We start from the raw sequence: 13,075 nt of genomic DNA, 5'->3' as shown, positions 1-13,075 counted from the left end.
CGCCGGGGTGACTGTAACCCCTGAGGTGGCTGTGATCCTCGGACGGCTGTGACGCCGAAGAGGCTGTGACGCTGGGGTGGCTGTAACAATTGGGGTGCTGAGACGCGTGGGTGTCTGTGACCCTGAGGTGGCTGTAATCCTAGGGTGACTGTGACCCTGGGGTGGCTGTGACCCTGGGGTGGCTGTAACAATTGGGGTGCTGAGACGCGTGGGTGTCTGTGACCCTGAGGTGGCTGTAATCCTAGGGTGACTGTGACCCTGGGGTGGCTGTGACCCTGGGGTGGTTGTGACGTCAAGGTGGTTGTGTCCATTGGGTGTCTGTGGCCGGGGTCACTGTGACGCCAGGGTGGCTGTGACGCTGGGGTGGTTGTGACCCTGGGGTGGTTGTGACGCCGTGGTGGCTGTGAACTTGGGGTGGCTGTGACGCCAGGGTGGCTGTGACGCCGGGGTGGCTGTGACCCTGGGATGGCTCTGAAGCCAGGGTGGCTGTGACGCCGGGGTGGCTGTGACGCCGGGGTGGCTGTGACCCTGGGGTGGCTGTGACGCCAGGGTGGCTGTGACGCCGGGATGGCTGTGACGTCAGGGTGGCTGTGACCCTGGGATGGCTGTGACGCCGTGGTGGCTGTGACGCCAGGGAGGCTGTGACCCTGGGGTGGCTGTGACCCTGGGGTGGCTGTGACGCTGGGGTGGCTGTGACGCCGCGGTGACTGTGACGCCAGGGTGGCTGTGGCCCTGGGGTGGCTGTGACGCCGTGGTGGCTGTGACGCCAGGGTGGCTGTGACTCTAGGGTGGCTGTGACACCAGGGTGGCTGTTACCCTGGGGTGGATGTGACGCCGTGGTGGCTGTGACCCTGGGGTGGCTGTTACCCTGGGGTGGATGTGACGCCAGGGTGGCTGTTACCCTGGGGTGGCTGTGACGCCGTGGTGGCTGTGACGCCAGGGTGGCTGTGACCCTGGGGTGGCTGTGACGCCGTGGTGGCTGTGACGCCAGGGTGGCTGTTACCCTGGGGTGCATGTGACGCCGTGGTGGCTGTGACACCAGGGTGGCTGTTACCCTGGGGTGGATGTGACGCCAGGGTGGCTGTGACCCTGGGGTGGCTGTGACGCCGTGGTGGCTGTGACGCCAGGATCGCTGTGACCCTGGGATTGCTATGACGCCGGGGTGGCTGTGACACCAGGGTGGCTGTGATCCTGGGGTGGCTGTGACGCCGTGGTGGCTGTGACGCCGGGGTGGCTGTGAACCCTGAGGTGGGTGTGACCCAAAGGTGGCTGTGAACCTGCGGTGGCTGTGACCCTGCGGTGGCTGTGACCCTATAGTGTCTGTGATACTGGAGTGGCTGTGATGCTTGGGTGGCTGTGACCCTGTGACGGTTGTGATTCTGAGGTGTTTGTGACCCTGGGGTGGCTGTGACACTGGGGTAGCTTTGACTCCGGGGTGGCTGTGACGTCGGGGGTGTCTGTGACGCCGGGGTGGCTATGACACTGGGGTAGCTGTGACCCTGGAGTGGCTGTAGCACCTTGGTGGCTATGACGCCAGGGTGGCTGGGATGCCGAGGTGGCTGTGACTCTGGGGTGGCTGTGACTCTGGGGTGGCTGTGACGCTGGGGTGGCTGTGATGCCGGGGTGGCTGTGACGCCAGGGTGGCTGTGACGCCGGGGTGGCTGTGACCTTGGGGTGGCTGTAACGCTGGGGTGGCTGTGGCCCTGGATAGGCTGTGATCCTAAGGCTGCTGGGACCCTGAGGTGGCTGTGACGCTGGGGTGACTGTGACGCCGGGGTGGCTGTGACACTGTGGTGGCTGTGACGCTGGGGTGGCTGTGACGCCAGGGTGGCTGTGACACTGTGGTGGCTGTGACGCTGGGGTGGCTGTGACGCCGGGGTGGCTGTGACGCCAGAGTGCTTGTGACCCTGGAGTGGCTGTGACGCTGGGGTTGCTGTGACGCAAGGGTTGCTGTAACGCCGGAGTGACTGTGACGCTAAGGTGGCTGTGACCCTGGGTTGGCTGTGACCCTGGGGTGGCTGTAACGCTGGGGTGGCTGTGACGGCGGGGTTGCTGTGACGCTGGGGTGTCTGTGACCCTGAATTGGCTGTGACGCAGGGGAGGCTGTGACGCCAAGGTGGCTGTGACGCCAGAGTGCCTGTGACCCTGAATTGGGTGTGACGCAGGGGTGGCTGTGACGCCAGAGTGCCTGTGACCCTGGGGTGACTGTGACGCCGGGGTGACTGTGACGCCGGGGTGGCTGTGACGCTGGGGTGGCTATTACGCCAGGGTTGCTGTGACGCTGGGGTGTCTGTGACCCTCCGGGGTGGCTGTGACTCCGGGGTGGCTGTGACTCTGGGGTGGCTGTTACCCTGGGGTGGTTGTAACGCCAGGGTTGCTGTAACGCTGCTGTGACGCCGGGGTGGCTGTGACGCCAAAGTGGCTGTGTCCCTGGGGTTACTGTGACCGCTGTGTGGCTGTGTCGTTGGTGTGGCTGTGACGCTGGGGTGTCTGTGACCCAGGGGTGGCTCTGACGCCGTGGTGACTGTGACCCTAGGGTGGCTGTGACGTTGGGTGGCTGTGACACTGGGGTACCATCCCTGGTGTGATTGTGACGCTGGGGTAGCTGTGACGCCAGGGTGACTGTGACGCAGGGGTGGCTGTGACGACGGAGTGGCTGTGACGCCGGGGTGGCTGTGACGCTTGGGAGGCTGTGACGTCAGGATAGCTGTGACCCTGGGGTCACTGTGACCTTGAGGTGGCTATGACCCTGGGATATTTGTGACGCCAGGGTGGCTATGACGCTTGGGTGGTTGTAACCCCTGGGGTGGCTGTGACGCCAGGGTGGCTATGACGCCGGGGTGGCTGTGACGCCGGGGTAGCTGTGACCCTGGTGTAACACCCATGACCTCCCCCCCCCCCTTAGAGTTCACACCCAGGGAAGCCTTAATTGTACGATTGGTTCTTTCAGTCATACCGTTTGCTTGCGGATGGTAAGCAGTCGTGAGGGCTGTTGTAGTTTCTAAAATTTTACAAACTTCTTTAAAAGTGTTACCAACAAACTCTTGACCTCGGTCAGAAAATAACACTTTAAGGGGACCAAATACCGTGACAAACCTATCTAAGAACGCCTTTGAAACAGTTCGTGAATCTTTCTGAGGCAATGCAATCAGTGTGGTGTACCTGGACAGGTGGTCTACCAACACCAATACGTAACGGTTTCCTGAATGACTGTGATGCAGATCAATCAGATCAGCCCCCACCCGATCTAAAGATTCCAAAATTTCTGGAAATTCTTGCAATGGAGCTTGTACCTTAAGGGTACCTTTCCTCCTTTGACAATGACCACATGACTTAACGAAGTTAATGACCTCTGTTAACATACCGGGGAAGAAAAAGAGTGACTTGGCTTTCATGTGAGTTTTAAAAATCCCCGGATGACCTGCAATCTTAGACGAATGTGCGAGTTTCAAAGCTGACTTCTTCAACACCTTTGGGATAACCAACTGAAAAACTGCACGATCCTTCTGTCCCTTTACATAAAATAAGACCCCATCCTTTATTTCAAAATCAAGAATTGCTAAATTACGTTTCTTCGACGGATATTTTCCTCCCTCTAAAAGTTCAATAATTTCCTTCCACTTTGGTTCGTTCATCTGGAATTCTCGCATTTTCTCACTGGAAACATTGCAAGGGAATTAGACTCCAGATTCTTATGTGTAAACATCCATGGATCTCCCCCTTTTTGGCCAGGTCAGAGGTCAGTCACATACGTAATTAATAACTCCTCTCTTGAAGAGTGTATGGTAAAAGTCAAACAAGCTTATTGAAATATTTTTTGAGCGTTTGTACACGTGTGGCCGATCTCTTACATTCTTGGTGGGTAGCAACAGCAGATCTTCCCCCTCCCCCCTGTGGGGGGTTGTATATAGAGGTCCTGTAGGGACTTACTTGGTAACACTGTTATGAGCTGACATATGATGGTTACACCGGAACTAAAAGATACACTGCCAACAAGGAAATGCTAACACAGGATTAAATACGCTGCCACCATCTGCCTTTGACCATTGAGACTACATCAAGCAACGAGGCAAGAAACATTGCTTGACTTGGAGAGTACTTGCTATGCCTGTCATTAATTATGAAAACGGTTGTCAGCCACTATATCCAAAATGCTAAGAGGATTCAACAATTGACACAGACGGGAAATTTAACATGAGTTTATTGAGACCAAAATTATGTCAATTACCACTTATAAATCCTACTCTAACACTGGCAAAAATTTAAGAAATTTGGACATGGAACAAAACCTCAGAGATCACACACATTACCTTAAGACCTCTGTCTCTCCCTGGCTGAGATGTTCTTCACAGCCCTCTCTGGGCCCCGGTGTCTGGCACTCTGTCCTCACTAAGTCTCTACAGGACCTCTATATACAACCCCCACAGGGGGGAGGGGGAGAGATTTGCTGTTGCTACCTCCACCAAGAATGTAGGAAGTCGGCCACACGTGCACAAACACTTAAACAATATTTCAATAAGCTTGTTTGACATTCACCATACACTCTTCAAGAGAGAAGTTATTAATTACGTATGTGACTGACCTCTGACCTGGCCAAAAGGGGGAGATCCATGGATGTTTACACATAAGAATCTGGGGACTAATTCCCTTGCAATGTTTGACCAGAGTATCATGAAATATTACATACTTGAAACTATGCTGACTAAGACTAACCCAGGAATTTTTAATCAACATACAAGATTATCCGGAGGTCATCCGGGCTGACCTCTTGGAGAAGGCTTCCTTGGGTGTGAACTCTAAGGGGGGGAGCTCATGGGTGTTACACTGGGGTGGCTGTGACGCCAAGGTAGCGGTGACCCTGGGGTGGCTGTGACGCCAGGGTGGCTGTGACCCTTAGGGTGGCTGTGACGCCGTGGTGGCTGTGACACCAGGGTGGCTGTGACCCTGGGGAGGCTGTGACCCTGGGGTGGCTGTGACCCCGTGGTGGCTGTGATGCCGGGGTGACTGTGACGATAGGGTGGCTGTGAACCCTGAGGTGGGTGTGACCCAAAGGTGGCTGTGAACCTGCGGTGGCTGTGACCCTGCGGTGGCTGTGACCCTATAGTGTCTGTGATACTGGAGTGGCTGTGATGCTTGGGTGGCTGTGACCCTGTGACGGTTGTCATCCAGAGGTGTTTGTGACCCTGGGGTGGCTGTGACACTGGGGTAGTTGTGACCCTGGAGTGGCTGTGGCATCTTGGTGGCTATGACGCCAGGGTGGCTGTGACTCTGGGGTGGCTGTGACGCAGGGGTGGCTGTGACGCCGGAGTGGCTGTGACGCCGGGGTGGCTGTGACCCTAGGGTGGCTGTGACGCAGGGGAGGCTGTGACGCCGGAGTGGCTGTGACGCCGGGGTGGCTGTGACGCCGGGGTGGCTGTGACGCCGGGGTGGCTGTGACCCTAGGGTGGCTGTGACGCAGGGGTGGCTGTGACGCCGGGATAGCTGTGACCGCAAGGTGGCTGTGACCCTGGGGTGACTGTGACCTTGAGGTGGCTATGACCCTGGAGTGGCTGTGACGACGGGGTGGCTGTGACGCCGGCGTGGCTGTGACGCCAGGGTGGTTGTGACCCTGGGGGGTGGCTGTGACGCCGGGGTGGCTTTGACACCGGAGTGGCTGTGATCCTGGAGTTACTGTGACCCTGGGGTGGCTGTGACGCCGGGGTGGCTGTGACGCCAAAGTGGCTGTGTCCCTGGAGCTACTGTGACCCTGGGGTGGCTGTGACTCTAGGGTGGCTGTGACTCTGGTGTGGCTGTGACTCTGGTGTGGCTGTGACTCTGGTGTGGCTGTGACTCTGGTGTGGCTGTGACGCCAAAGTGGCTGTGACGCCAAAGTTTCTGTGTCCCTGGAGCTACTGTGACCCTGGGGTGGCTGTGACTCTAGGGTGGCTGTGACTCTGGTGTGGCTGTGACTCTGGTGTGGCTGTGACTCTGGTGTGGCTGTGACGCCGGGGTGGTTGTGACGCTGAGGTGGCCTTGACCCTGGGGTGGCTGTGATGCTGGGGTGGCTGTGACCCTGGGGTGGCTGTGACCCTGGGGTGGCTGTGAATCTGAGATGGCTGTGACGCTGGGGTGGGTGTGAGGCAAGGTTGATTGTGCCGCTGGGGTGGGTGTGAGGCAAGGTTGATTGTGCCGCTGGGGTGGCTGTGACCCTGGGGATTGCTGTGACGCCGGGGTGGGTGTGACCCTTGGGTGGCTGGGACCCTGGGGTAGCTGTGGCGTTGGGGTGACTGTGACGCTGGGGTGGCTGTAACCCTGGGGTGGCTGTGACGCTGGGGTGACTGTGACGCTGAGATGGTTGTGACCCTGGGATGGCTGTGACGTTGAGTGGCTGTGACGCTGGGGTGGCTGTGACGTCGAGGTGGCTGTGACCCAGAGATGGCTGTGACCCTGGGATGGCTGTGACGCCGGGGTGGCTGTGACGCCAGGGTGTCTTTTACGTCGGGGTGGCTGTAGATGGAAAGGGAGATGAAACTTTCACATATGACAACAAAGTCATGAGCGAAATACTGAGACAACAGTTCGATTCCGTTTTCAATGAGCCCTTAAACACACTGATGATTAATAACCCAACCGAATTCTTCATGACTGGGATACCAACATCAAATCATATATCATATATCACCCTAACTCCACTTGATTTTGAAGAAGCAATAGACAATATGCCAATATTCTCTGCACCAGGCCCTGATTCCTGGATCTCCATATACATCAAGAACTGTAAAAAAAACACTGTTGCAGGCTCTAAGCATACTAAAATAAGCAGAAATGACACCAATCTATAAAGGTGGAAATTAAGCAGAGACAAAAAATATATTGGCAAATAGCATTAACATCACACATCACAAAATTTTGGGATAATAAGTTAGATCACAAAGCACATGGAATCACAGCGTCTACATAACCCTGGTCAACACGATTTCAGATAACGGCGCTCTTGCCTATCATAAGTGCTGGCTCACTTTGACCTGGCCATAGATGTCATGAAAGGCAAACAAACGCTGACGTTATATACACAGATTTCGCAAAAGCCTTCGAAAATGTGACCATGGTGTTATTGCGCACAAAATGTGTTTAAAATGTCTCTCCCGAAAAATTAGAAAATGGATCTACAATTTCCTAACTAACAGAACCCAGTGTGTAATAGTAAATAAAGTAAATTCCGGACCATCAACCGTGAAGAGCTCATTTCCCCAGGGTACATAGCTAGCCCCGTACTCTTTCTCTTTCACATGTCGGACATAGACGAGACGTCAAACTATAGTACCGTATAATTATTTGCAGATGACACTAGGAATTTAATGAAAGTAGACACCATGGAGGACACAGCAAATCTCCAAACTGATTTTAATCAGGACTTTCAGCGGGCAACATAAAATACGACGGTATTTAATGAAGATAAGTTCCAGCTTCTGCACTATGGAAAAAATTAAATTATGAAAATGGAAACCACGTACAAAACTCAGTCAAATCATACCAAAGAACGTGAAAGCAATGCAAAGGATTTGGGTGTAATCATGGCAAAAGACCTTACCTAGAAAGAACACAATATAGTAGCCGTCACAACTGCAAGACAAATAACAGATTAGATAACAAGAACCTTTCAAACAAGAGATGCCGTACCAATGATGATTCTTTTCAAGACACTAGTGCTCTCTAATGTAGAATACTGCTGCACAATAACAGCCCCATTCAAAGCTGAAGAAATTGCTGACCTGGAGAGTATGCAGAGATCCTTTACTGCTACAATCAACACAATAAACTATCTAAATTATTGGGACAGACTCTTAAGCTTAAATCTGTATTCTTTACAGCGCAGGCGGGAGAGATGGAAGATTTTAGATGGGCTGGTCCCAAATCTGCACACAGCAATAACATCACACAAGACCAGTAGCCATGGCAGGATGTGTAGAATACCCTGTTGAAAAGCAGAGGTGCTATAGGTATTGAATACTCTGAGAGAGTACCTATTATATCTGTGTAATAGATACCTTTATTTATCTCAAGTACTCAATAGGTACTCTATTATTAATAGGTACTCAACTCTCTGATGTTGAGAATATCTATCAACATCAGAGGTCCGAGACTGTTCAACACGCTTCCACCAAACATAAGGGGCATAACTGGCAGACCCCTCACAGTGTTCAAGAGAGAACTCGACAAACACCTCCAAAGGATACCTGATCAACGTCAGACTACGAGCAACCGCGTCCAACAACCTGGTTGACCAGTCCATCGACCAGGAGGCCTGGTCGGGGATCGGGTCGTGGGGTAGCCTAACCCCCCTCCGCCACCCCCCCCCCCCGGAATTACCGCAAGGTAACCGTAAAGTAACCGTAAGGTAAGGTATGTTGGAGGATTTCAATCTCTTCAGTCAGCAAAAGGATGAAATTCTCCAGTCAGCCACAATACAGAGTCAACCACAATATCAAACGAATGATTGGAAAACTATTTTTAGAGCATATATAATTACATCATTCCACTGTGCATGGGACATTTAAAGGAAGAGCAGTTATCAATGCAGAATAATTGTCCAAAGACAGGCCAAAACGGTGCTGCATCGGAGGTCAAGCAGGAGAGCTGGAAAGTTGTGGGAGAAGGAAACCTCCAAAACGTTCCCTTCCCCGCATGAGAAGTTGATCAGGGATTGAGCTGGCATGGAAAAAGAAACTTCTTAACAGGAAAGTTCTGTAAATCTTAGTTGTTAGGGACTCCCAGGTAGGGTATGTGGAGTGACTCTGCTGGTTAAGAGATGCTCAACAAGTCCTCTCAAGTGAGAGGACTTGTTGCAAGAGACAGGTAGCATGTATGTACACTATTAGAGACTTGGAATTTGAGTGTGACTCTAAATGACAGGAAGGTAGTATGGACATTATAAAGACAGGACTTACGGGTGAATATAACGGAGAAATAGGGACAACTCAAGAACCTCAATTCATAAGTTATAAAAACAACTGGAAACAACCTTGTTCTGGTAGAGGCAAACAAGAGGCAAACAGAGACAAACATGAAAATGGAAGCGAGAGTCCCGAATTAAATGTAAAATGTTGTGAAAAATAAACCTGGGCTGCAGGGTCAGGAGCATCACGACACAACACAAGAAGTATGAGTATTACAAATATAACTGCTAACTTAAGTGCACTTGTCTTAATGGTATCAGTTGTTGTTATTCTGCCAACTGAAAAACGAAAGAATGAAGAAAATAGATAATACAGATACTCAAACTATTCCACACAGATTGATAAGTTAAACGAAGAGAGGAAAGTAGCATTGTAATAGAAAATAATTGAAATTGTTTGTATTAAAGAGGGTATCTAAATGGAGCCACACACAAAAACTGATGGGAAAGAGTTAAAGGAAATGATAACCTAATAATTCGTTACATATCGGCCACAAAACCTTAAGAGATCGGAAGGTACAGCAAAGATATCTAAGGCATCAAGGTCTGAGGTCTGACAATGTTTGTATAATGGGTAACTTCATTTTAGTAAAAGATTTGTTAAAGTTTTGAGCTTAAGTTAATATCCTTCTGTATATCTCATAATTGATGTGACTCTTAGTGTACTGATGCTTCTTCCAAAGGTTGTGTTTTGTTTTAACGTTTGAGAAATGTAATAGGTTCTCTTTCAGAGTATTCAATACCTATTGCACCTCTGCTTTTCAACGGGGGTATTCTACACATCCTGCCATGTCTACTGGTCTCGTGTGATGTTATTTCTGTTCCTGGAACGTTTTTCACTACCTTTGTTATCCATTCGGTTCTTTTTCGTTTCCTTCGTCTTGGTACGTATAGATTTGCAATACGTACTTGGTACGTATTGCAAATCTCTGTTTTTATAAATCCAGCTGGAAAAAATCTTCAGGGCAAATGGGGGGACCTATGAAAAGCCGTCAGCTTCCTGTCCGCGTCGAGGCTACTAGAGTGTTAGTGACCCTCAGTTAAATTCAGATATATTCATATGGTGGCAGCCATACCATGTATTAGAAAAACAATTTTCTTGGCTTCTGATTGGTCTTGCTAATACATGACCATACATACAACAAGCCTAACTACAGTATAACCTAAATCTTAGTTCAGTAATACCCATTCTAATTTAATGTAATATTTATGCATTTTGAACTCAAGTAAGTCTTTCCTATGCGTTTTAAATATCATTAAAATTCTTAAAAAAATATTAGTTTTACATATATAATATATTTTCGGCTTTTTAGACGTGCATGGGTAAGTACGGGACGAGCCTTGCCGTTGCCTTGAGGGACCTCTATAATATTGTTCTAGACAGATATAGGCTAAATAGTCCCCATGGCGTAGTGGTAAGACGCTCGCCTGGCGTTTCGCGAGCGCTTTTTCCTGGGTTTGCATCCTGGCCGGAAAGGATTTATTGGGTGCAAATCCTTAACTGTAGCCACGTTAACCCAACAGTATTATGCGTATGCGTACTTTATGCGTACTTCACAGTCTCCGTGGTGTAGTGGTAAGACACTCGCCTAGCGTTCCGCGAGCGCTATGTCATGGGTTCGTATCCTGGCCGGGGAGGATTTACTGGGCGCAATTCCTTAACTGTAGCCTCTGTTTAACGCAACAGTAAAATGTGTACTTGGATGAAAAAACGATTCTTCGCGGCGGGGATCGTATTCCAGGGACCTGCCCGAAACGCTACGCGTACTAGTGGCTGTACGAGAATGTAACAACTCTTGTATATATCTCAAAAAAAAAAAAAAAAAAAAAAAAAAAAAAAAACAGTAAAATGGATACCTGGTTCTTAAACGATTTGGCGGGGTCGTATTTCCGGGGAACATAGGATTAAGGACTTGCCCGAAACGCTACGCGTGCTAGTGACTGTACAAGAATGTAAGAACTCTTGTATATGTAAATTAGAAAATAAAAAATAAATAAATAAATAAAATAAATAAATGTAACCCAGCCCGTGGAGACTTTAAAAGCTTAGTCTCCCCTAAATTAACATTTACGCTTCATTTTCAATGAACAAACAGAAAAGAGAAAATCGAGCATGCTATGTATTACTTAGCCGTTTTCAGTATTATACTGTTTATGCGTTCTATCTATTTAGATTATTTAGTTTATTTTATTCACTCCATGCCATATAGTAACTGGTAGAGAACAGCTATAGATGAACATGTTGCGTTAAGAAAATTGGCTCCAATGATCATTTTAAAAAGTAAGTTTAATTGGCCAACATTATTATTGACAAACTTATTACATTAATTGCATTATTTTGTTTATACCTAAAATTTTTGTTTGCATAGGCGCAATTGTCATATTGATATAAAAGTGGTTAGGCTAGCTCTAGCACAGAAGCCCTCCAGAATTTCTTTATTAAAAGTCAACATTGTTGAAAATGGATAACTAAAATTGGAACTGAACTCAGAATGTATCATATTTATAATTTGTACTAAGAGAGACAACAACTGCACTTTCCTGCACTGTAGGAGAGTACCCCCTTTCCAGTTTTAATCCCTTCCTTTCCATCTAAAAAACAAATTATAAATCAGCCCAAGCTTTGTCTTGAGGCAAAGCTCAACGCCTTAAACCATATTGATGTCTACAGAGCATTCTCTTTCTCATAAATCATATACACTGATGGTTTCCTACACCGCACCACGGGTGCAGCTGGAAATGCAGTTGTACTGACAATGGGTGATGGCTTGTATTTTGAGTGGGTATTCCTTAAAAAAAATGGGGCCTCTGCCCATTCAGACCGAACTCTTTATCTTGCCTCCTGCACTAAAATGTGTGCAAGTCTCCAAACTTGATACATTAATTGTAAGTGACTCTTTATCATCCTAAATTGCTCTCATCTCTTACAGACATAACTGTAACATGCTCGTGTTTTCAGCTAGACACAAATACCAAAAAAATATTACTGATGGTAACAGAGTTTATTTCATGTGGATTCCATCTCATGTTGGCCTCCGAATACATGATAGAGTTGATGAGTTAGACAAAGAATTTGCCTTAAAGGAGAAATTTAGTAAAACCTTGGATTGCTTATAAACAGTCTAAGAGCAATAATATACCAAGAACTTCAACAACATTATGTAGATGGGAGGCAACGTGAAATCGACACCAGTAATTCCATCAATCACTATACATCAATCATGCAAGAAAAGCCACACATCTATGGATCATCCAATAAAATCAGCAGACTCCTAGATTTTACTTTTTTTTTGTTTCCGCCGGAGGCTGCTAGTTTATTGTGCACTCCATATTCATCCTGTGAGCGGTAGCGCAAAAAACATTACAGAGGGCACAAAAAGTCTTTATGACTTCAACAGAGATTATTACATAAACAGTTTCATCTATCCTCCACACCTTATAATTACAATGTCAGCTAGTTAAAGAGAATGTTCTATTTGAAGGGCTATATATTTACAATAAGTCATTATTCATTAATGGTAGATCTTATCGCTAATACATAAATTTTAAATTTAAATTTTGCCCCGAGGGGCGAGTTTATTGGGTAGCGCCACTCATCTTGTGAGTGGATATACCGCCATAGCAGCATGTACAACATTCCCCAATAGGAAGAAAACCCGCTGGGTTGTTCATCCTGTCACTTGTACCCAGACACAGCTGGGACTTGCTTAACTGTCTCAAGAGAACAGCTCCTCAAACAAGAAGATTAACATCTATCAACCCTTAAAAGCTTAGTTATCTTGCGGGTGCAAAATGGGGAAATCTTTTAAGAACAGTATCAATATTTGACAAATAGTGTTTTCCTAACTCAAACAATGTGGGGTTTATTATTCTACACATAATTCTGATGTCTCTCAGGTGTTCACATTCACGTAGATAGTGGTCAAGGCGGTGTCCATCACTCTCACCACAGATTTTGCAACTTCGCTGATCAACTGTTGTTTCTATTCCATATCGCCCCGGATATTTGTATCCAAGACGGATTCTCGCTATTACTGATTCTCTCCCTCGTCCTCCTCCTCTTCGGCCATAATGATTGGGATTGCCAGCTGCAACCATGTTGCACCATCGTACAGATTCACTGGTTTGTGCTTCTATCCT

General features: G+C 48.5%; 2 protein-coding genes across 2 annotated transcripts; both read right to left on the bottom strand.

Moving 5' to 3' along the window:
• Nucleotides 1-863: 863 nt before the first annotated feature.
• Nucleotides 864-5,165, bottom strand: LOC138368464 (mucin-3A-like). The gene is made up of 2 exons (XM_069330981.1): nt 4,824-5,165; nt 864-2,690 (listed from the first exon to the last, which is right to left on the bottom strand). The coding sequence occupies exons 1-2, from the start codon at nt 5,163-5,165 to the stop codon at nt 864-866; spliced, it is 2,169 nt and encodes a 722-aa protein (XP_069187082.1).
• Nucleotides 5,162-13,005, bottom strand: LOC138368463 (proline-rich protein 36-like). The gene is made up of 2 exons (XM_069330980.1): nt 12,971-13,005; nt 5,162-6,452 (listed from the first exon to the last, which is right to left on the bottom strand). The coding sequence occupies exons 1-2, from the start codon at nt 13,003-13,005 to the stop codon at nt 5,162-5,164; spliced, it is 1,326 nt and encodes a 441-aa protein (XP_069187081.1).
• Nucleotides 13,006-13,075: the final 70 nt, after the last annotated feature.

Source organism: Procambarus clarkii, chromosome 25 (assembly GCF_040958095.1).
Source record: "Procambarus clarkii isolate CNS0578487 chromosome 25, FALCON_Pclarkii_2.0, whole genome shotgun sequence".
Taxonomy (NCBI): Eukaryota; Metazoa; Arthropoda; class Malacostraca; order Decapoda; family Cambaridae; genus Procambarus; species Procambarus clarkii.
This window is presented reverse-complemented; position numbering and strand designations above follow the sequence as displayed.